This window comes from Boleophthalmus pectinirostris, unplaced genomic scaffold, assembly GCF_026225935.1.
Source record: "Boleophthalmus pectinirostris isolate CB_2022bp ecotype Guang Dong unplaced genomic scaffold, ASM2622593v1 HiC_scaffold_4, whole genome shotgun sequence".
Taxonomy (NCBI): domain Eukaryota; kingdom Metazoa; phylum Chordata; class Actinopteri; order Gobiiformes; family Gobiidae; genus Boleophthalmus; species Boleophthalmus pectinirostris.
This window is the reverse complement of record NW_026571353.1, coordinates 20,688,739-20,711,300: the sequence shown is the minus strand read 5'-3', so window position 1 is coordinate 20,711,300 and position 22,562 is coordinate 20,688,739. Positions and strand designations below refer to the sequence as shown.

Below are 22,562 nucleotides of genomic sequence, written 5' to 3'. Positions count from 1 at the left end.
CACAATCACTTTGTGTAGTTGGACCGTTCACGTCGGCCAAGATTTCTAACGGAGCGGGCTTGCCTCAGCACGAGGTGAACTGCTATAAAGCGATGAAAAATGTCATGAAGAGATCTGACATTGCGTTTGTTCATTATTTTTGGTGAAATATGAGGCCATTAAGAACAAAAGTATAGACATGTAGTAGGCTATACAAAGTCGGCCTAAATCTTAAGATTGTTCTATCGTTTGAAAAATCCATGACTAACAAGCACTAGACCTACAGCTCCAAAGCACTAGTGCCTTCAAAGCTTTGTGTAAAATAACTCTTGAGATTAACTTTTAGACTATAGCTCCATCTAGTGGGAACTGAGATAAGAGCGCCAAAAATAAACCAGTGCAGAAAGGAAATCAATATTTTTTTGCATTTTCTTTCAAATAAATAAATACCAGGTTTATGGTGTGTACTGCCACATTCATATAGCTTGTAACACAGAACTTGTGATACACTTTTTGTACACAGCGTATGTTTATAATTGGATTTACTCAAATGGTGTTGAACATTGTTCTGCGGCCCTATGTCCTGGGCTGACCTCAATTACAGCATTATATTTTAACTGGTGGAAATTCCCGGAGGAAGACTGGTTGATGTTACCTCAAAACAAAACACGACTGGAAAAGGGCCAAACAAGGAGAGGGCTATTTCCACATAAAATAAGTTATAGCCAATCCTCCCTCCATAACAGACATGACAACACGCGCCTACTCCCAGCCAGCTCTGCCCCTGTCCCCCTCAGAGTCCACGGGAGGGCATCCTTATGTCGATCTAATGTGGACAGAGGAATTAATGAAGATAGGGCAGAGAGGAGTGAGGCAAGACTGTGTAAGATGGAGCTCAAACGGACATGAAAGAGTCACAGTCAATCTGACAACTGTCCTACTCAGAAAAGAATAATGAAAAATCTGATATAAACAAAATAGACAACGACAATATACTAGCCTATGGGCCTACAAAACACGTTATAAACCAGTGGCTGAAGGCGCATTGTGTAACTTTTCTGGTGGAGGGTCCGTCACCTGCTTGTTTCTATGGAGATGTCAATACTCTGCCTGGGATCTTCCACAGTATGACATTTAACAGCTACCTTACATTTATTTAATTACAGGTGGTTTTATCGATCAAAAATACTAGAAAAACTGTGAAACATTCCAGACAACATCTCCATGAAGAGGGACCCTCCACCAGAAAAGTTACAGAATGCACCTTTTAAGGAGGTAGAGGTCATATTTTTGTGTAAAAAGTCCTGTCCGGACAGTCCAGTCCATATTGAAGCAGAGGCTGGAGGCGGGACAGGGGCGCAGAAAAGGCGTCAGATGTCGGTGGGACGGCCCATGAAAGAAACGACGGAAGAACGCGAGCTGCTGAAACAAGCAAAGTGAATGAGTTGAGGCACAGGGCTGACCGCGAGGAAACACTTCACAACAAAGACAAGATCTCCAGAATCATCCCGTAAGTTTTACACTTTCAAGATTTACTTCAAACAATGTGCGCCACGTGGGTTGTAGGTTGTTATTGTTTTCTCGTTGTTTTAAAGTAGCTTAAACTTTTGTTCTGAAATGACAATCCATCAGCCAATAGCCTGTAAGGCTGGAGGTTTACGGGATTTTGGTTATTATGAAAGTAAGACATATGCTCTTGTATAAGCAAAATATGTAATGAAAAACAAAACCGCAGCATTTCTGATTGGCCCTTAAAGCCAAATCCTGACTTTGTTGTAGCCTATTACATTTACTTGAGTCTAATTACCCTACATTACATTACATTACGTTACATTACATTACGTTACATTACATTACCCAACATGCTGCATTGTGCGATCGAATGAATTAAGCGGCTGTTCAGCAGATGTTTGAAAGTCTTTGGAATAGGACTACAGTCTGTGTATTACTGTGTATTTATTTGTTATGTCACAAATATAAAAACAAAAATGATAGACCCAGCCATGTCCTCCATTTGAGCCACACATGAGGTTAACTGTTCTGTAGGGAAGAGTCACTCCACTATAAGCTAAACAAATCCGGAAAACTCTTGACTATTTATCCTGACTGATGTAAGAATAAACAATAACCAAACAATTACTAAACATTTTCCACAACAACACTGCAATGTTAAAAGTGGACTTGGTTATGCCAAATGATCACTTTAAACAAAATAAATAAACATGTTTTATGCAAAGTAAAAATACAATGTATAAGACCAGGAATTTGAGTTGTGGCGTCTATGTGCAAATGAAGGCCAAGTGAATAGTTCATCATTTGGACACTCAAAGAGAGCGGCAGCAGGAGGAGGGGGTGGGCTTTGTGTCAGTGAAATGTGGGGGCCACTGAAGGTCCTTGAGGGGCCTCCTCTGAGTCAGGGTTGCTAGATCTGTGGTCAATGTGCAGGGGTCTTAGAGAATGAAGAGGTGCATTCTGGGACAGCAGTGGTATGTCTTTGAGGGGTCTTTGTGACAAAGGGTTGAGCAATATGGACTATATATGTGTGTGTGTGTGTGTGTGTGTGTGTGTGTGTGCGTGCATGCGTGCGCGTATGTATATTTTCTTTTTGCAGTTTTTAAATTATTTTTATTACAAATGACAAATTTTCCATATGTCAGATCAGATCAAGTTTCAAGACATATCTCCCACCTCTACATGGGCACATGTGAGTTTGGCACAAGTTTTTTCTAGGATGGATGATTGATTGTATTTGTATTTTTATTAGTGTGTGTGTGTTGTTCCAATGGCTGCGGGCTTTTCAGTGTTGAACTGTTGATGACTGCAAGTAAGGAATTTGTTATAGAAGGGTAGATAGATAGATATACTTTATACTTTATACATCAGGCAATATACAATACATACTATAGTACATAACATCAGTTTATATAAATGTATTAATTATAGTGATCATTGTGATGCACTGTCTGTCAGCTTCTGCAGTTAGAAATGCTGTCTGCAGTGGCACTGACTGAAACAGCACAGGAGACTGGAGAACACTGTAACAAGGAACCTTTATGTGTTATTGTAAATACTGTAAACAAACCCAAATCACATGTCATACATCTGTACAACGCATGCCTATAGCTAAAGAATGCAAGAGGATGGATATCTGTTTGTCTGTTTGTCAGTCTGTCTAGTGTCTATGTTCAAATTTTCAGTAAAACATTGAATTTTGCAATTTCGTAGCTGGTCATGTACTGCAGGAATGGTAACTTATAAGAAGAAGAAGAATAGTCACTGTCGTTGGGTTATGGTGTCAGTAATTGCCAACAATCATGAAGTCAGCATTATTCATCATAACACAATATGATATTTTATCATCCTTAATTTAAAATAATGTAACCTCTTTTTCTAAATTGACTTGCACCAACTGCTCAAAACAGATCCAACAGCATCATTCATCACGTTAGAGACATGAGGTGTCTGTCACTAGACCATGTCCCATTTCCTCCTTTGAAAAGGTCTGCCAAATAACCCACATGGCAACGCTTAGTTTGAAAAAAAAGACTGTTGCTTCATAGAGCAAGACCTTGTTGTTCTTTGGTGGAGTCAGCTTAACATTACCACTTTTCTGAAAATGTAAGAACAACTTCACAGCTGCGGGTCCTGTCTTTCTTTTCATAATTTGGAAAATATACTCTTACATGCCACTACATGGCTCAGGCTCTCTGCTCCACCTGTGATTCGGCAGACATGATCTGAGCTGCTCAAATTCCAGCTTGGTCTCCCTCAAGGCTAAAATGTTGATCTGTTTATACTGAGTTTGTATTAACAAGTGCAGATGAAATGTGGAAAAGACAAGGCTGCTACTCTCACTAATCTCTGTGTTATGACTGCATGATGTCCTTAGATCACCTTTGTTCGTTTCATACTAAAGATTCATGTTTTGAAATTTTAAAGATAATAAGAAACCTAAACTACTATAGGCTATTTTAGCATTATTTTAACTTCATGTTAAAATAACCACTACAGTTTTGATTTATTTAATAATGAAAAGTGGTGTGGATACAAAGTAGAAATAATCATAAAATAAATATAAATTTAAAGTAAACATTTTGGTTATCAAGTTCCTCAAGTGATACATTAACTCTCAGGGCTGCCTGCATTCTTTTATGAACGAGGGATAGGTTAAGTCCTGCCTTGTTCTGACTGATAACACACACAAGAATGTCAATTGTTTTTACAGAATCATCAGAGCGATATTGAGCTTTGGAACTTAACATGGCCATTTGGCCACAGGTAAATCTTATACATTTATATTTTCTCCCTATATTCTCCCTGTCCCTAGACAAATTTCTCCCATGAGATGATAAAGGATTATCTTATCTTAATGTCTGTGGCAAATATTTTGTATGGGATGGACTTGAAAACTAGTCTATGAGATCTAGAGATAAGTGACATACACATTCACCATATGTTTTAACGTTGTCTGGGTAACAATAAAAACACAGTTAAAAATTTGGCATGTGACACTTTGTAGCTGGTTTCAAACAAAACACAATTCTAATGCATTAGTTTAAACAGTGTGTCTCCAGGCGCTCAAAGTGCTCAATTTTATGAATTGTTCATTCACTCCATACACAGTGGTGGTGGTGGTGGAGGTGGTTAGCCTCGAGTCACAGCTCCCTTATGGTAATGGAAATAAATGGCTTGCCAATCTGTGTCATCTTTCCTTCCAACCACTTGCCCCAAATCCTTCTGGAAACAGAAAAACAGTGAAATTATAAACATGTTCACAAAGTAATATTGTGGGTAATCAATTTACCAGTCCAAGGTAGGAAGATCTGTGTCATTATACTACATACTCAGGCTCATTGACAGAAATTTGGGGGCCTGGGGCAAGATGCCTCAAACAGGCCCCTTCTAACAGAAATGGGAAGAGGGTCCATTTCTTATGTTGCAACTGATATTGTGCCCCTATAAAAGTTTATGAAGGCCTATGAATATCCTCTGCTCTTAATGTCCACTCATGTTGGTCAATGCTATTGGTCAAGTACAGCCACTCTACCACCCACTGTCAGTACTTACTCATTTGCACTCATTACCTCAGCACCTTGGCATGCCATTGAAGCCCTTCTCATATCATAGACCAATTACTGTAGATTTACTGCTGTGCGGCCTCCTCTTCACCCACAGTCAACTGACCCACATATGCCTCCTGTGTTGTGCTTTGTCGGCACCTGGGCCCATGCTGAGGGGCTATGCTTCATTACACAGGGCCTTACAGGTTCACAGCCAAACACAAACCACTCTAGCTGACTGTTGGCTTCCATGTCGCATTTTTGTTGTTTCATGAAAAAAGGATTGTCTCTTAGCAGCAAGGAGAATGAATTAGGAATTGGAAAGCTCTGTTTAAGTTGGCCCTGAGCCCTGGGTGCAAGAATATAATCCTTTGTGGTGAAGAGGACTTAATACAGCAAAGTGGTGTGGGAACAAGCAGGTCCATGATAGATCCAGTGTACAAGTAGGTGGCTTTCATCATCTTGTGAATCTAAGATCTTAAGTTCAGCTTGAACAAACAGAAAGGGCATGGCTCCTCCGTGCGTCAGTGCTGGTTATGGAATTATCAAGCACTTTTTTCACTCACGCAATTGGTTTGAATAAGAAAATATTTTTGTGTTATTTCTTTAATTAGTTTCTTTTGTCATGTCTGAATATTTTACTAGGGGATTCAAACAGAGATTAGCTAACTTTTGTGTTTAATCTTTATATCCCTGCTTTTTATTTTTGTAACAAATAGACTGTATTTATCAATAGTCCTTACTAGAATAATACATTTTAACTTGTGCCATCATATTAAAAACACAAGTGAAACAATCTTTTAGTGCTGAGTTATCCTTCTGCATTTTCTTAATTTTACTGTTTATTCGCTTTTTGTGCATTATCTGAACCTCAACCAATATATTTACAGCCATATTTTATATTAATTTTTGTGAATATCACCCTGAGCCGAATTGTATTTAAACATCACCCACTACTTCAAGTACCCATGACCTTGCTCACTAGTGACCTTTATAGTTAGCCTAAATGTTGCCTGTTGTTAAGATAGCAAACTAGACAGACACGAGTACTTCCTAGTTGCTTCCTGTTTATTTGTGTAATTTCCTTTGGGCAAACAATGCACAGTAATAGTAAAATATATCTGGAACAAGACATGGACTCTCTTCTTAAGAAATATCACTATGAACTCATCCATAACATTGCTTTACTACAAAAATGGATAAGTGAGCAGTGTAGTCACATTTTCGCCTTACCCTTTTTGGACTAAAGTGTTCAAGTGAGTCTTTATGTTTATATTCCTTATGTATATTTAAACATCTGCTTGGGCCAAACAAAATATCAACCTTTGCTGGAGATTTACATCCACTAACCCATACACTTAAAAGTTAAAATATGGGTTGAATATAACCACAAAATGATGTATTAGTCTATCTCTAATAGAAACAACATTACTTGTATACACATTGTAATAACAGAACCATAATGGCATTCAGTATGTACAGTATGTCTCACTGGCTAAATATCCGCATGAGTCTTTCAGTTGTATGCACCCCTTCATTTTGCCCTTTAGGTTGCTGCTGAGGCAAGTAATTACAGTATTTACTATAGAGCAGCGGTTTTGTGTAACCTCTAATTGTGATGCAAGTATAGCAGGAGAATACAACAAATACCTTCTCAATGACAGCATTCTGGCTGTGGAAATGGTAGGATAATAACAACAGTTTCACAAACTCAGGTCAATACAAACTAGAACCTTTTTACATACAATTCATACAAATTCAAAGCAAAGCAAGTTGAAAACATGCTGTGAAGATATGAAGTTTAACTGAACCACATCAGTCATACATCGTGGTTTCAAATCTCAATGCTCCTGCTCATACCTGCTCTTTAGATACGGTCATGGTCGCAACCTAGTCATTATCACCACATGTTTTGAAGTTCACCAATCTGAGACACAAATCAGCCACATCTTAAATTCCCTAGATTATATCAAACAGTGTGCTCTGTTCTATTTCTACTCGACAAGTCAGTGGTAGTTACAGGTGGTAGATAATCGAAAATATTGTGTATAGTGCTGTCATGCGATTAAAACAATTTAGAGATTAATTAATTATGATCTGTAATTAATTAATCTAATTAATTTCATTTTAATCTCACCTAAAAATTGCTGAGAAAAGCCTTCAACTTGAGGTATTTTCATTTAAATTCATTATTACATTATTGTGGCAGATCAAAAGACTGATATAGATTAAAAAAAGTGACTTTATAAAGTCATTTATTGTTTAACAAATCTCTCCAAATTGGCTGTTGAGCCCAAGTCTCCATGAATAAGAAACTTTTTGCTGTAAAGCAGCAAAGACTAGGAAATCTGAACATAATAACCTTTGTCTACTTAAAAACAATAAAAAGTCCAGTCTTTCCTTAACCATATTAAACATATTATTGATAGAGAAATGCTTTATATATGAGATCACTGGTTTTAGTCCTGGTTTAGACCTGCTTTAGTCCTAGTTTAGTCCTGGAATGGATTAATCCTGTTTTAGTCCTGGTGTTAGTTCTGGTTTAGTCCTGGTTTAGACCTGGTTTAGACCTGGTTTAGACCTGGTTTAGACCTGGTTTTAGTTCTGGTTTTAGTCCTGGTTTATTCCTGGTTTAGACCTGGTTTTAGTTCTGGTTTTAGTTCTGGTTTAGTCCTGGTTTAGTCCTGGTTTAGTCCTGGACTGGTTTAGTCCCGGTTTAGTCCTAGACTGGATAAGTCCTGGTTTTAGTCTTGGTGTTAGTTCTGGTTTAGAGGCGCACAGGAGGAAGCGCGGTTTACGCAGCGGTACGCGAGAAAACACGATCCATACGCGGCTCACGGGAGCACGTCGGTGTCCGCGCAGTAACTACGGAAGGAAACGTGGTCCGCGCGTTCTCAGGTTAATGACGATGATGAAGGTGTGTGTTTGTGTGTGTGTTTGTGTGCGTGTCCCCTCATGTGGCAGGTCACTATAGGACAGTAGTGCAGACATCATGAGCCTATGCAGGTTGTTTTCACCAGTGACATTTAAGTTGTAGGCGATTTTATATTTGTTATTTTCTTTTATATTTCACGTCGGGAGAAGAATTTCCAAGACATGAATGTGTTTTTACCTGTGCACTGCTGACTCTGTTCTACTGGCTCTTCGACCTCGTCCATTGTGCGACTGACGCCGCCAACGTGAACATGACGTTTACGTCGCTGTTACTGCGCGCGTTTTGTGTGGGTTTCCGGCAATGAGTGGAATTACCGAAATAAAAAAAAATTATAAATGTGTTTTTGTGTGTGTGTGTGTGTTGTTGTCCCAACAACACATAAAAACAGGTTTTATAATAAAGCAACTCGCATACAGAAACAGTAAAGTTAGAGATTAAAAAATGAGATTAACGCGATTAAAAAATATAACGCGCTAAATATGACTGTAATTAATTAATCGCAATTAACGCGATAATTTGACACCCCTAATTGTGTATACAGCATCTATTAGAGGAAAATGTTTTATAAAACTGAAAATTTCCAGTGCAATCTTCCAAACAAGGCCTAAATGGATTTATTTCAGCTCTTTAGTGGTTATTTTACAGTGGTTTCAATTGTTGGATAACATATTACATTTACAGGCGCATTTCTGATTCATTCTCAAAATATCAACTGAATATTGTCTAATAATGATAATGTGATGTTTGAATATTATTTTTTGTCAAAAAAGAAAGATGCCAATCATAAAAATCATAGTGCTAAAAATCCAGAGCAAACTGCCATTGCACTTTTGGGAACCAATTTTATTTTTAATGAAATTCTGTTTCATTTGTTGGCAATGAGACAGCAAGAGCTTAGAACAAGATTTCAACCAGCTACTTTCTAGTCAAAGGCCCTTCCTGACATTGCCACAGTCAAACCCATCATTTAAGAATCCCTGTTTTATATTTAAAGAAGATTACTCCATATCCGCTGTTTTAGTAAAATGTAGTTCTCATGTCATGCTTTATTCCCATGACAACAGCCCTGATCTGTGGCCGCTCAGTGCACACGGTTCAGTATGAGTAATGTGATGACAGTATAAACATGATTATTTACAGTAGATTGCTGCGTGTTAGTCATACTCACTGTTACAGACATCTGGAACTGTTGCTCATTGCACTAGCATTTGTCTGGGAAGTCTCCAGTCTCCCTAGGGACCTGCAATGAGGAGGGGCTCCTACAATCACTCAGTAAATTCACTTTAGTGACTCACACTGGATGGAAAGGAAGGCTCTGTAACTTACAACCTGTCCAAAACTATGTCTCTTGTCTACAAAGTCACAGACACTGCGTAAAATGAACACTGTCCTGTACAATTTAACAAACAGTAACAGAACCAAACAGTTTTATCAACACACTGTGAATGATTGGCCTATATTCTAACCTTTATTTTGTCTGATGTTTCAGAGATGCTGCAATGGCTGAAGGAAGCTGCTTTGGTGCATTATAACTGGATATATAACAGAACAAATTCTGTGAAATAAAGTAAACAAAAGGACAGAACAACCTCTGAAATCAGCTCCCTGGAGCTGCTCACAGAGCAGAGCACCTTCTAAGAGACTCTTCGTGGACTGTGTGCACCATGTGTCACGTGATTGTGACGTGTCGCTCTCTGCTCTGGACTCTGCTCAGCATCATTGTGGCCTTTGCTGAGCTGGTGGCCTTCATGAGTCCTGACTGGCTGTTGGGTTTCCCTCGTTCTGACCCCAGTGTAAACGGCGAGGGTGTGGACTCCGGTCAGTACAGGCCGTCTCTGGGGCTGTACAGCCGATGCCTTCGCATTGGCACACAAGGGGTGGGTGTCATCTGCGGACCCTATGCAGCCTCATTCGGAGAGGTGGCCAGTGGCTTCTGGCAGGCTGCCATGTTGTTCCTTTCAGCTGGTACCTTAGTGTTGGGCTGTGTGGCCTGTATCTCCATCTTCAGCTTGTGCTTCCAGAGCATCCTCAAGAAGAGCATTTTCAACATCTGTGGTCTCCTGCAGGCTATTGGAGGTGAGAAATGTCCACAACGTTATACGCCCAATACACAACAGTGCATGCATATTGGTTCAATGAATACCACTCATGCAATTTCTTTGGGAAATATGTATTTTCTTGGAATCTCCACTCACAACTTAAGAGTTGCTAGCTCCAAACCAGCAAACATAGCAACTAATGGTGCTTGTTAAAACATGTGGAATTACATCAACACATCTTTAGGCCTGGACTTGCACACAGACATTAATCAACAGCTGTTTTACTACCATGATTATGTGACATTTTTACCATTCGAGCAAAACAAATGCCTTTAAGCCACGAATGTTTCTGACATTGCGTAATCGAGTTGCCAGCTGCCCTTTGACCATGCTGACATGTTTTTCTCACCCAGGGCTGCTCCTGATGGTGGGTCTGATGCTGTACCCTGCTGGATGGGGGTCTGACAAAGTGAAGAGCTACTGTGGTCTGGAGGCACTGCCCTTCAGGCCTGCAGCCTGCTCACTGGGCTGGGCGTTCTACGCAGCTATAGGAGGAACACTGGCCACTTTCCTTTGTGCCGTTTTGTCAGCACAAGCAGAGATTGCCACCTCTAGTGATAAAGTACAAGAGGAGATAGAGGAGGGGAAAAGTCTCATATGCCTGCTCTGAGCATTAGGATGACTTGCAAACATCTTTTAAGTTTGTATTTATAGAAAGGTAAGGTAGGGTAGTTTGTTGAAAGATGAAATCATAACACCGTCTTTGTTGACAAGCTTGGATTGGGTATGACACTAGCAACAGCTTTTGTCCTTTTCTCTATGAACTAGCATTACAATAATTAGTCATTATTTCACCTGCCATGATGTTTTAACAATTGTGTACAGACTTGCTACCAGTTACTGTTGACCAGTTACAGTGATCAGTTGTAAGACTTACTTGCTGACCTTTACTCAACAGTTGCACAGTTGTTCTGTTTTTTAAGCAGCACCACTTAAAGGGCTTATATTACCCTATTATCTGATCTATGTTATAATGTTGGTTCCTCATCAACAATGTACCCAGAGTTGCTTAAAGTGCAAACTCTGCATATTTAGGCTGAATTCCTCTATCTCTGAAAACACTCTGTTCCACCTAATGATGTCGTGGTAATACAGAAAGCACTGTATTTTTAAACTCCATTTGAACAATTTCATTCCTGGAATTGCCAATCTGTACTGAAGAAATGATAAAAGGTAGCTGTTAACTTGAAAACTACCACATCATGGAACAGAGCATTTTGAGATTTTGAAATGTAGATTAATAATAAAGGATTATTCAAATATATGTGAATGAAAGAAAACACAACTCCAGGTATGCTTCTGATGACGTTGGGCTGTCGTAAGACAGGTTAGTTTTACCCTACTGATGATGTGTTGTTGCAATAGGTTCTAAAATGTCTTAAAGCTCACAAGAGTCAACTTTGCATAATATACTTTTAATTCACTTAAAAAATCCTTGAAATGGGGTTTGCACTTTGTCTCTGTAATGAATTTGTCACATTTTTGTATTGCTTCTTTTTTTTTTAGAATACTGTATATATTATGATGCTTATGGTGCAATAATTCCGTTCCTGTGTTCAGCCGTGAGACTGTGAAGATAAATGAAAGTATGCCAGAAAACACATTTTAGAGATGCACCTGACATTGTTGTGTAACACTGACAATAGAAAGTATGTGAATAACTTTAAATGTCCATGTGTATTTCTATCTGGTGATCTTAAATGAGAAACTTAAAGATCCACTGTGCAACTTTTCTGATTTTCTAGATGGTCTGCCATCAGCTTGTCTCACTGATATGTTATTGCCTGGGATGTTCCACACTATGGCATTAAGCAAATATATCTTGTACCTATTCAATTACATGTGTTCTTACTTCTCTAAACTACAGTAAAAACATGCATTATTACTGTGAACAGGCCTACTTCTTCAAAGCTCTGACCTGTACGCCGGCCTTGTGATGTGGCCTGTTTGTCTCCATGGAAGTAATTAAATTAAATCCCATCCTGTAAAACTCTCCAGGGAAAAACATTTAACAAGCGAAAAACATTATCATGGAATCCAGCAGGTGGCAGAGCCTCTACTAGAAAGTTACAGATTGCACCTTACAGGGAGAGGAGTATGGGGAATATCAAATGACCTCAAGAGAAGCACAATATCCTCTGATTTGTTTCAAATTTTTATTCATGTTAATACCATAAATATACAAAACGCAAAACTATTTCACATGCGACAAAGGCCAGACAGTGTGTGTAACTTTTCTTTTTTACATATGATTGATTGTGTGGATCAAATTTTCAAGTTTACAAAATATACAGGTGTCCCTTTTAGACAAATATCTTCTGATTCAGTGAATAATATAATCACAGATCAAAAACGTCAGTCCTATGTCAGGGTTATCCAAGCAATTCATTCTGTACTGCAAACTGGTTTCATAAATAGAATACACTGCCAAACATGGCTAGACAAAACTGTGAAAATGAGACATGAAAGTAGTGTGACCAAAACAAAAAGTAATAATTTCAAATAAAACACAATAAACACGCATAAAAACAAATGGACATTTGGTAGATTTCTCACAGCTTTTAAGTACACTGAATTACACTTGAGGGATATCGCTCATCATACCACCATTCACTCTTTCAACACAAGCACTCATTCTGGGACAAATAATTTTTCATTGGCTAACTTGCTATGAAAAGCACAGACATGTATATTTAAACCAAACAGAGCAATATCTGAAATGCAAATTTAAATTAAAACATAAATAAAAAACAAACCCATTGCACTAAAATGGACAACAATGTGCAATGACTTCATTACAGAATTCTCAAAAAAAAAAAAAAAAAAAAATACTGCTATAATATTGGCCTATAATATAACATGGAAACGTATTGACCACTTGACACTTTCAGAAGCATTTTGTCTGCACATATTTAGAGCAACAGCAGCAAAAAGAGTCAGTTCTTGACATATCTGCACACAATTCACCACTAACTCAGGTGCTAGCCAGGGCAATACACAAAATGCCATCAACGTCCAGATTTCATGAAGTGACAGAAGTCTGTACAACACTAATATCACTGATAATAACTGAACAAATCATGACATTACTTAAGTCTTCAAATACTTGAACCTGGCAATGACTCCTCTCAAAGCGGCACAACTTGAATACTGACTGTTTGTGCCTGGTCTGTGTCCTTAATAGTTAGATTAACCAGAAAATGCTTCCAACTACAGTTAATAGTGATAGTTAAAATGACAGATGTAAAAGTATCTAATACCATTAAAAAGTAAAGTTTAACTTCTGGTTATGGGTGTAGTGATACGATCATAACAATACTAATGTTATCCACTGTAGTTATCCATATTTGACCTATCAGTTTTAGTATTCAGTAGTTTTGGAAAAAAGCACAATGGAAAATATACCACACATTCAAAACCCATTATAAAACAAATTATCCTGTCCACAATGTGTGATGGCCAACCACTGACAACCATTTCTTGTACAATTATTATGGTTAGTAATAGTGCCCAACAAAGCCAATTTAATCAAATAGCCATAAGGACATGCAGAAGCTTCACTTCTTACCAAACCCAACAGCAAAAAGGAGTCTGACATTCCTCAAAGCCAGCTACACTTGTAGCTACAACAAAAGGCTAGTACTTTGTGGACACGATGACCTTGCCATAGAAATGTTGAGCTAAACATGCATGTCTTTATCATGCTGTCAATTTGGAGTGAAGCACAGCAATGCTGCACCCAGCCTTCTTTGCCAATAAAAGTGACGTATGACCTAAAGTCCAGTTCTCACAAGGAACACAATCATTTTCTGTTCAGACTCATATCTCTGGTTACTGAAAAAGGCAATATACAGTGCAGATACGTACATTTCATTTACATTTCAGAGATATCGTCACAGCCATGTTCTAGAAAGGAAAACATGGACTCATTCATTGCACTTTAAGATTGATATGCAAAAATACAAATAATCAGCTCCTCACAAATGTTAAAGAGAAATAGCCTGTAGTCTAATCAGTAACAATTGTAGTGACTAAAATATAAAATTCATGTGTTTTGGTGGTTTTAGGAAGTTACTGATGGGATAATTGTTGCAGTTTTCTTACTAATTATAAGAGGGACAATTTCTGTTTTCTTTCACACATGACAATGGGTTGTTTAGCAATTGAACATTACAGCATTCATAAAGAGATATTGTTATAAGAGTATGAGGGGCCGTGCTGTTTCTCTGAAATGGTTATGTCTATGGGTGTATGTGTAAGTTAACCGTGTACATACGTATGTACTATGAATACTTATGGGGCTTTGAAGGCTCCACGCGCAGCATTGGTAGCAGCATTAGCTGCAGCATTGGCAGCAGCGGTCTGAACCGTCTTGTTTGACATGACTCCAGTGGCAAACTCCTGTTGAGCCTTTTCAAAACTGGCACCTGTGGTGCGGTACAGAGCATGTACCTGCAAAAGAAGACAAATATCACACAACGCCCTTTACACAGTATACTTATCCACATAAAATAGGCCAGGACAATACCGACCTTTTTAAACATGATGAGAGATCCCACAGAAAGGGCAGTGAACAGTGCTGCAATAAGTAACATGATGATGCCTACGGGGATACTGGTGTTCAGACCTGTTAGTGCTGCAATCCAGCCGCTAGAACAAACACAAGAAGTCAGTGCTATGTGCTCAATATTAAAATAAAAAACAGCAACTGAGCTTACCAAGTTCCCCAGCTAGTAATACCAATACTCTGCAGTACATGAACTCCGAATTGGCAAATATAGACAAAGAAGAAGACAAAAAATCTGAACGAGCTGTCACTTCTGCAAACAAAGAGTATTTAGAGGTGAGCCATAACATAAAAATAGTTTATCAGACATGTAAGATGAATAATGGGGGTGTGTCTTACCTAAATGCTCCATAAAGCGGTCTGTACCAGCAGACAAAAGAACATGGTGTAAAAAGCAAGAACCAAAGCATGGCAAGACCAAAGTCCACACCACGATTTGGATCCACGCAGAACCAGGCCAGGCAGCCAAACATGTTCACAAAAAGGGTTGCTGCATGAACTGCATGAAGAAAATAATAATGCAGAAATAAAACAGTTTTTAATAAAGTAAATATTAAGACTGTCTTGGGTAAACAAACAACAAAAACAACGTAAATACTCAATAAAGTAGAAAATAAATAATAGTTCGATAAATAATAATAATTTCAAGTTAGCCTGGCCCTTCAGTGTATTAGTGAGCGAGTAGTCTGAATATGCACTGATACTGGTACTGGATATCTGCACAAATCCTGAAAAATGTTCTTGATCAGATATTGCTTCAAAATATCAGATTGATATCGGGGATCGGATACTTAAAGCTATAATATCTAAATCACTATTGAAAAAGTTAATGAAGTAAACCAAATCAGACATGTGCCAAAGATTCCCCAAGCAAAGTGACCCAGAATACTGTGGTAAGAAATGTATCTCAGCTGAGGTTACAATACAATTATAAAAACACATTGTTTATAATTGTTTATATGGTCATTATACATCGAATTAAAAGCAAAAGCAAACTAACTCATCTCGATTGTTTTGATCACAGGACTTGGATCAATGAACTTGTGTTTTTTATGTGAAGTGAAATTAACAAAGACATTGAACGATCATGTTTTTTTAAATTTCTTTATGTAAAATATAGATAGACAAACTTAAAAGGTAATGAAGGCATAAAATATATACTTACACATCCACAGATTGTACATGATTTTGACAGTCTTTTGGTACTCTATAGGAATGTCCACTGCTATGTCATGATAAAAACATGGTCCAACAGGAAACTTCTGAGGCAAAGGTGGCCAATTGTTCTTCCGACCTGGAAAGATAATCATTTGCACATTAAAAATCACATTTAAAAATCACCTTTTGGTTGGTATAAAAGTATAACATAAGCATACTCAAAAACTATTTGTTTTCCAAAAAGAGTATTTAAAGTACATTTCGGTAAAACACTGACCTCCAACTCCATGAGACTGTAACTCTCTCTCCCGTCGATCAAGCTCTGCTGCTTTCTTCTCCAACTCTTCCTGCCTCCTCAATAGCTCAGCCTGGGCCCGCGCCTGGTCCTGATGAAAACAGATCATTTAATGCATCATCTCAAGCATAAGAGCTAGCTAAGACTGTTGGGCACAAACTAAACTTCTTCTAAAAGTAAATACTAGAGAACTATATAAAGGTCAGTTAAACACAATGAATGAACCTTATACAAGCATGCTACAAAAGGAGGCATAAAACTACAGACTACCTTGTTGCACTGTTGTATTTATTCAAGGAAAATCAGATGGGGGGAAAATGGAAAAAATGAAATGAAAAGATGAAAAAGGGAAAGGAACGTAATATCAGTATTTCTTACATCCCAAATTATAAATAAAAAATAATGTAAACATGTCTTAATGTTAATTAGACTTGACACAAACTATGTGAAAAATAAGCAGAAATAAAAAGAAATACAGTGCAACGATAATTTTGTACAATTATTTATTCCACACTGGGAATGTAATATAATGTAAGTTTACCTGAGTTTGCTGCTGTGAATATGCAGGAGGCTCTTCTGTGGGCTTCATTATGGCAGGTTGTGTGTTCTGAGAAGGGGCAGGGGCAGATTTGGAGGCATTTCCTGACTGCAAGCACAAAACGGGTGCATATTATCATTAGTGCCCATAATGTCATATGTTCACTTAAGATTCACAGTAGCCATGCCAGCACAGATCGAAGAAACATTAGTCATTAGGATGACTACCTCAAATTGTTGTCAAAGTTGTTTAATTTTGGTGAGAAATGGAGGGACTGCCTCGGTATATTTAAGCTCATAGTAATAACTGCAGTAACACCATAGAAGTTTTAGTTTTAATTAGTTATAAGGCCCATAGGAAGATTTATGAAGAACACACAAGATTCTTGATTTATAGTAAGAATATATCATGATTTCTACGTAAATCTCAGATTTTGTATTATTCATGGGGCATCAAATATAAAGTTGGACATATTGATTTAATCCATTAACCTCAGGACAGGGGCCTAAATGGCTATGCAGGACAACCACAAGAGGGGCAGGTGGACACCCTAATTGTATAAGGAAATGAATAGCAACTGACCGTTCTGGCATCCGTAAAAGGGTTATACTCTTCCAGACCACCAGGAGGGGCAGATCTCGTCACCTGTGTCACCGAAGGATCCTAGGGTGCAGAACATCATGCACTTTCAATGGTTAATATAAAATTAAACCCAATTCTAGTATGTCTCAAGCATGTGTACAGTGTAAAGGCATGAGTGATGGTTGTAATCCATCCCTCTTGTTACTTAACACAGACAGGAACCTTACACTGCTCATCATAACAACAGATGTTTTGGTCATCACGTTTACAGTCAACATAGACGTATAAAGGTAAAGGACAAATGCTGGGTGAAGGTTACAGTGCCTACATCGTGACTGCGTTGACAACGACTCTTAGACATTCTGCGTAAGCTTAAAAAGTGAAGTTGCTTATTAATAGGAGCAACGGCCAACGAGCTAACATTGGCCGTGGCTAACGCTAGCTAAATCATTAATCGTGGTCCCAACTCAAAATAGGCATATTATAATAAAACCAGAGAAAAGTCAGAAAATATCTCAAAACTAAAGCTAAAGGGGCTTGAAAGCAAAAGGGAGACCCATCAGATAAAGCGTTAAATCGCGGTACAGACGTATTGATGAGGGAAGCCCAGACGGTTGGCATAGCTGCACAGTGTTAGCTTGCGCTACCTGAAAGGGGTTGCTGAAGTCCGGGTCTGCAAACGGGTTACTGTCGAAATCGGACATTGTACAGCTCTAAATGTCGGTTGTATGCGTAAATGGGCTCTCCTACTCTCAAAATGGCTTGACTCGACTGCCTTTCTTTTCAGTCTGCAGTCCCTTCCAGCTGATGGAGAGCCCTGTCGCCTAGCTTAGCCAGGAGCAGTACAAAGATGGCAGAGGATGCGTGATCCTGACGCACGGTGCGTCAGTTTCAGCACCGCGGACAGCATGACGCGCGAGCACAGGTAGGCGACATTATGTGATCTTCTCCTAATCATTAAGTCTATAATACAAAGAAATTATGATGTCAGGGAACAACAGTGCCGTATTACACTGTCTACTGTCTTAAACCTATTTCAATATAGTCTGGTTAATCAATCACTTTCAACTGGGCCTTGTTTCTTCAAAATATAAACATAATATGTCAGGAAAAACTCAAACAACATAGAAACTGCAGTTCCTGGATTGTCGGGGTCTTCAGGATTGAACATGATCAAACCTATAGGCCTACCTTTTTAGTCCATTACGCAATATGTCCACTTGGTGGAGCTATGATTCAGGAGGTCCTGAATGGTTTCTGTCTCTTAGTCCTTTCTCATTTTGCACTCATTTATTTTAATTCAAACGAAGGGTGGCCATGTGAAGAGCATCAGAACAGCTGACAGCCTGTAAATGTGATTTAAACATTTAAGCACCATTTACCCAGATTAACTTTCAATTGAAGAACAAATGCTATTAGGTAAAATCTTACAGAATGTGGAATTATATTGTGCTTCCTTTCTTTACTCTTGGATCTTGTAAGCCTGAAGTTTTAAAACAGAATTAAATCCACCTGGTTAGTAACAAGCTTGAGAATGTACTTAGCTTAAGAACCATGTTTACTTGCTTTTAAAATGGTGTCCTCAACGGATGACTTTGTGTGGAAACAACTACTTTAGATAATAGCTGCAACATTAGTCTTCAAGCCATTGGTCATGGTCATTTAGAAATGTTGATTAGGTCACCAACCACAGGGGATAAGTGTGATAGTTCACTTCACACCGTTCAGTCTAAATAGCTATAAGGTAGAAAGAAAGAGACAGTGGCTCCTCACCACCAACATGACAACTCAGTGTTAAAAGCCACCACAGTAATTATCTTCATATTGCCCTGAATAAGAACCTTGCGCATAATTGGATCTCATTAAGGGATATGAGTGTTATTTTAGGACCCTGAAAGGTTGGGCAAGCAGCACTTGGTATTATGGATCATTAATGCCGCAACATCTGGTATTCTGGCACTAGGCTCATAGCTCTCCCAACAGAATGGCTAAACCTGCAAGCCCAGTGTTTGTTGACTTTAAAACTTATTGCAATAACTTATAACTTCTGCTGCTGTGTACCAAAATATACAGTCTATACTGTGTGTGAATTTGTTTGTGCTGATGACCAGTCAGATTACATTACACACTGAGAGGGAAACAGCCCTCCGTCACCGGAAAAGCGATTGATTCTCCATTACCATATTAATGAGCAGATTTGTTAAGAGGTTTGCAGGAGAGAGAGAAAATAACTGGGTCTTCATAGGGCACGACATTTATAAATAAAGCTGATGCGGAGAAAAATGGAAATTAAACCTTTTAGTTTAATAAATTTGAGGCGTCCGCAGCAAAGCGAGCTATTTGCATTTCCATTTGTGGTCCAATAATGAAAGAGCAGGTCTATGATGAGGCTGCTAGCGCTGCATTTGGGTCTTAAACAGTCACACAATCACTCCAGCGTGCAGCTCTGCATATCAGAATCATTAGCTCAGGCCAGTTAACTTTGCTACTTGGCCTTCCAATATGAGATGTCAACCTGAGATATTTTCTTGGATGGTGACTGTGTGGTTTGAATTATTCTTTCTTTTAACACATGCGGTTTTCACACTAAGCCCTATTACAAATAGACTTTCTGTTTGCACAATTCTTTAGAGGAATATTTTTTCTCTTTCTTCTTTTAAAGAATTGGGAAAAACTTGTGTACATTTACAATTACCACTGAATTTAAACACAGTATTTATATCTCCTGTGTACACACTGCACACGTCACAGCACTCTTTGTATGTTAAAACTATTTTGTAAAATCTGCCTTTTACCTCTCTCCCATAAACACTGTAGACCCACACACAGCCATTTGTCACACAAACACACATAGCTTCACTGATTGAATTTATAGGGGAATGGATGTTGACTAGACCACTCCAAGTAGGCTAGATTGTTGTTGTTTCCAGATTGACAGACAGACCCAGCGCGCCTGATTGAAAGTGCCTTTTAGCTTGCTCTCACTGTATATTTGATTTGGCAAAATGGAAGGGGAGTCCAGTCTTTTCCCAGGATGCAAACACAGCTCTCTGTTTGTCTGGGAGTTTGTGTGCAACAGGGGCTGCTTTGGTAAATGCTGCATAAATTGTGGCCCTTTCAGGTATTAATTGAATAATGCAGCACTCCTCTTGTCAGCCATCAAATGGGCCACTCTATCAGTGGCCTGCACTGCTCTCCCCACCATTGAATTGACTAGATTTATCTGTGTTGTTCCAACCAAAGGAGGCCATTTGTTCCAAATGTTTGAAATAAACATGCAAAGAGCAGAGGCATGCACTCATAAAATAAGCCTTGACGTAGTCCCTTTGGGCTGTAAAACAACTAGGACTGGCTCTCAGCCTCTCAAATTATGTTGGGCTCTTACAAAACCAATGGTGTGGTTAAAACTGATGCAAAGAAGGTGAAAGAAATTGCCATCATAAAGAAAAAGTGAAAGGAGTGTGAAGAGGAGAATAAAGTGCAGTGTTGTGCTACACTTATTTTCCATTGCTTTAATGGGTCACATCTCATTGAGCGCCTTATGTCTGCTTCTAAACTGTCAGAGAGATCTGGTTTTCACACCTGCTTTAAGGTTCCCATCATTAAGTTAACATTGGCATATGGATGTTTTACTGAATTGACTCCATCTTTAAAATTTCAACAAAGTGGCACTTAGTAAAAGCTTTAATTTATAGAATTTGGGAAATTCAAACAGATTACTCATTGTTTTCTGTGTGGTGTAAACTATTTAACTTTGATTTGATTTATTTATAACTTCATATCAGTGGGGCCAGTTTCATGACAGAAGATCATCAACTTGAAATAATGTCCCAAAAACTACATTTGTGACAGATGTTAGTCCTTGTATTGTGTAGTTTTACTGTGTGTATGTCTCAGTTGTATGCATGTAGTAGTATGCACACGGCTGTGTGCAGTCGCGCACAGAGGTTCGATTTGCTGATTGAGCACATCTCTAATTTTCCACAGGCTAATATTTGCCTCACCTAGTGCCATCTGTTTTTATTATCCAGCTGAATATGTTTGTCTAAGGATATCAATAATCATAAACAAAGCCATGACTCTTTCACCCTCACTACTGTGTGTGTTGCTCTCCAACAACTCATTACCCTGCGCTACTGTCAGCTAGCTCTGCATGTTTTCAGGCACTGGTCAAAACAAAGACGATAAGCTTGATTTCTGTTACCATAGTACACGTACACACGCCCTAATGTATATGACATAAATTCCCTGCGAGAGTGCTGACTGTGCTGGGGCATTGTCTCCTATTACCCACAGTAATTACCGTCAGTCACCCTGTGTGTCCATAACAAGCCAGCATAATGCCCTAATCAGGACTGGATTAACTCAAGCCTCACTCTAATCATTCCAAAAGTGATTTATATTGTTTTTCCTGTTCAGAACAAATGAAATCTGTTGCCTAAATTAATACTGGCTTTTCATCACTAGGAATTTAAAGAGCCAGTAAGCATCACATTCTTGTCATTAGGGCTATGCCTGAGGAGGCAACTTTGCACATAGGTATAGGTACATGCTACACATTACTAATTTGTGTCATTGACTGAATTGTGTCCATAGCAATAACCAATTTACATTGATTTTATAACTGATTCCTGTTTACAGTTGTTATAATGGGTAAATGTATTTGCAAAAAAATTTTTGCATAATAACGGACATATAAAAACATAACAACTGACCAATTTTAATAGTTTGAAATATGGGGTGTACTATTTCAGAGAAGTCATTTGCAAAATTGTATCAGCTCCAATCTTGCAATTTCTTGGCCTCGAGTTTTCACTTAACATAGTATGTCTCCTATTTTGCCTCTGCCTCCTACTTTGTTTCATTTCCATTGTTAAACAAATCAATTCCAACCCTGACGCACTCCCCACTGTTTTTCATTATGAGGAACGAAAGATGGACACGAATCGCAACAGAACCCTGAAATTTCCTGCTCACTATTCAGCTTGTGCTCGGCATACAAACCCCCTCGCAAGGCGCCAGTTTAATAAATGCAAATTGTGAGCCAATCTTGTGGAGCTATCTGGGCTCCTGGTCGTACTCTCATATCCTCTATCCCACTGTTTGCTGACTTCGAAAACAATCATGGGGTTAATAAGAAGTGAATAGGAAATAGAGTTTTGACAGTGTCCAGTATCTTTTTAGTTTTTTGGTTTCTTGCCTTCCTCTGGTTTGTTCACCTTTGCTCTCCCTTCCTGGGCCCCCTGGACCCCGTTCTTTCCCATTTCTGCCCCCTGTTCTCTTCATGCTGTGTAATTCTCATCTTACACACTCTGTTGCTTTGGACGATGAATAATGCATGGTGTGTGA

The 22,562-nt window shown here is 38.6% G+C and overlaps 2 protein-coding genes across 3 annotated transcripts; one reads left to right on the top strand and one right to left on the bottom strand.

Annotated features, from left to right (window-relative positions):
• The first annotated feature begins 1,387 nt into the window (after window positions 1-1,387).
• Window positions 1,388-11,735, top strand: LOC110156160 (LHFPL tetraspan subfamily member 2a protein-like). 2 transcript variants are annotated; one of them, XM_055161700.1, is made up of 5 exons: window positions 1,427-1,489; window positions 2,637-2,683; window positions 4,205-4,257; window positions 9,464-10,050; window positions 10,427-11,735. In XM_055161700.1, the coding sequence occupies exons 4-5, from the start codon at window positions 9,639-9,641 to the stop codon at window positions 10,681-10,683; spliced, it is 669 nt and encodes a 222-aa protein (XP_055017675.1). In that variant the 5' UTR covers window positions 1,427-1,489; window positions 2,637-2,683; window positions 4,205-4,257; window positions 9,464-9,638; the 3' UTR covers window positions 10,684-11,735. The 2 variants fall into 2 exon arrangements, with proteins under 2 accessions (XP_020776015.1, XP_055017675.1); XM_020920356.2 differs by lacking the exons at window positions 2,637-2,683; window positions 4,205-4,257 and having other exon boundaries at window positions 1,388-1,489.
• Window positions 11,736-12,210: 475 nt separating this feature from the next.
• Window positions 12,211-18,092, bottom strand: scamp1 (secretory carrier membrane protein 1). Its single transcript, XM_020917057.2, has 9 exons — window positions 17,861-18,092; window positions 17,214-17,294; window positions 16,635-16,739; window positions 16,076-16,184; window positions 15,806-15,934; window positions 14,980-15,139; window positions 14,792-14,893; window positions 14,606-14,723; window positions 12,211-14,525 (listed from the first exon to the last, which is right to left on the bottom strand). Exons 1-9 carry the CDS (start codon window positions 17,915-17,917, stop codon window positions 14,367-14,369), a joined length of 1,020 nt encoding a protein of 339 aa, XP_020772716.1. The 5' UTR covers window positions 17,918-18,092; the 3' UTR covers window positions 12,211-14,366.
• Between the last annotated feature and the right edge of the window lie 4,470 nt (window positions 18,093-22,562).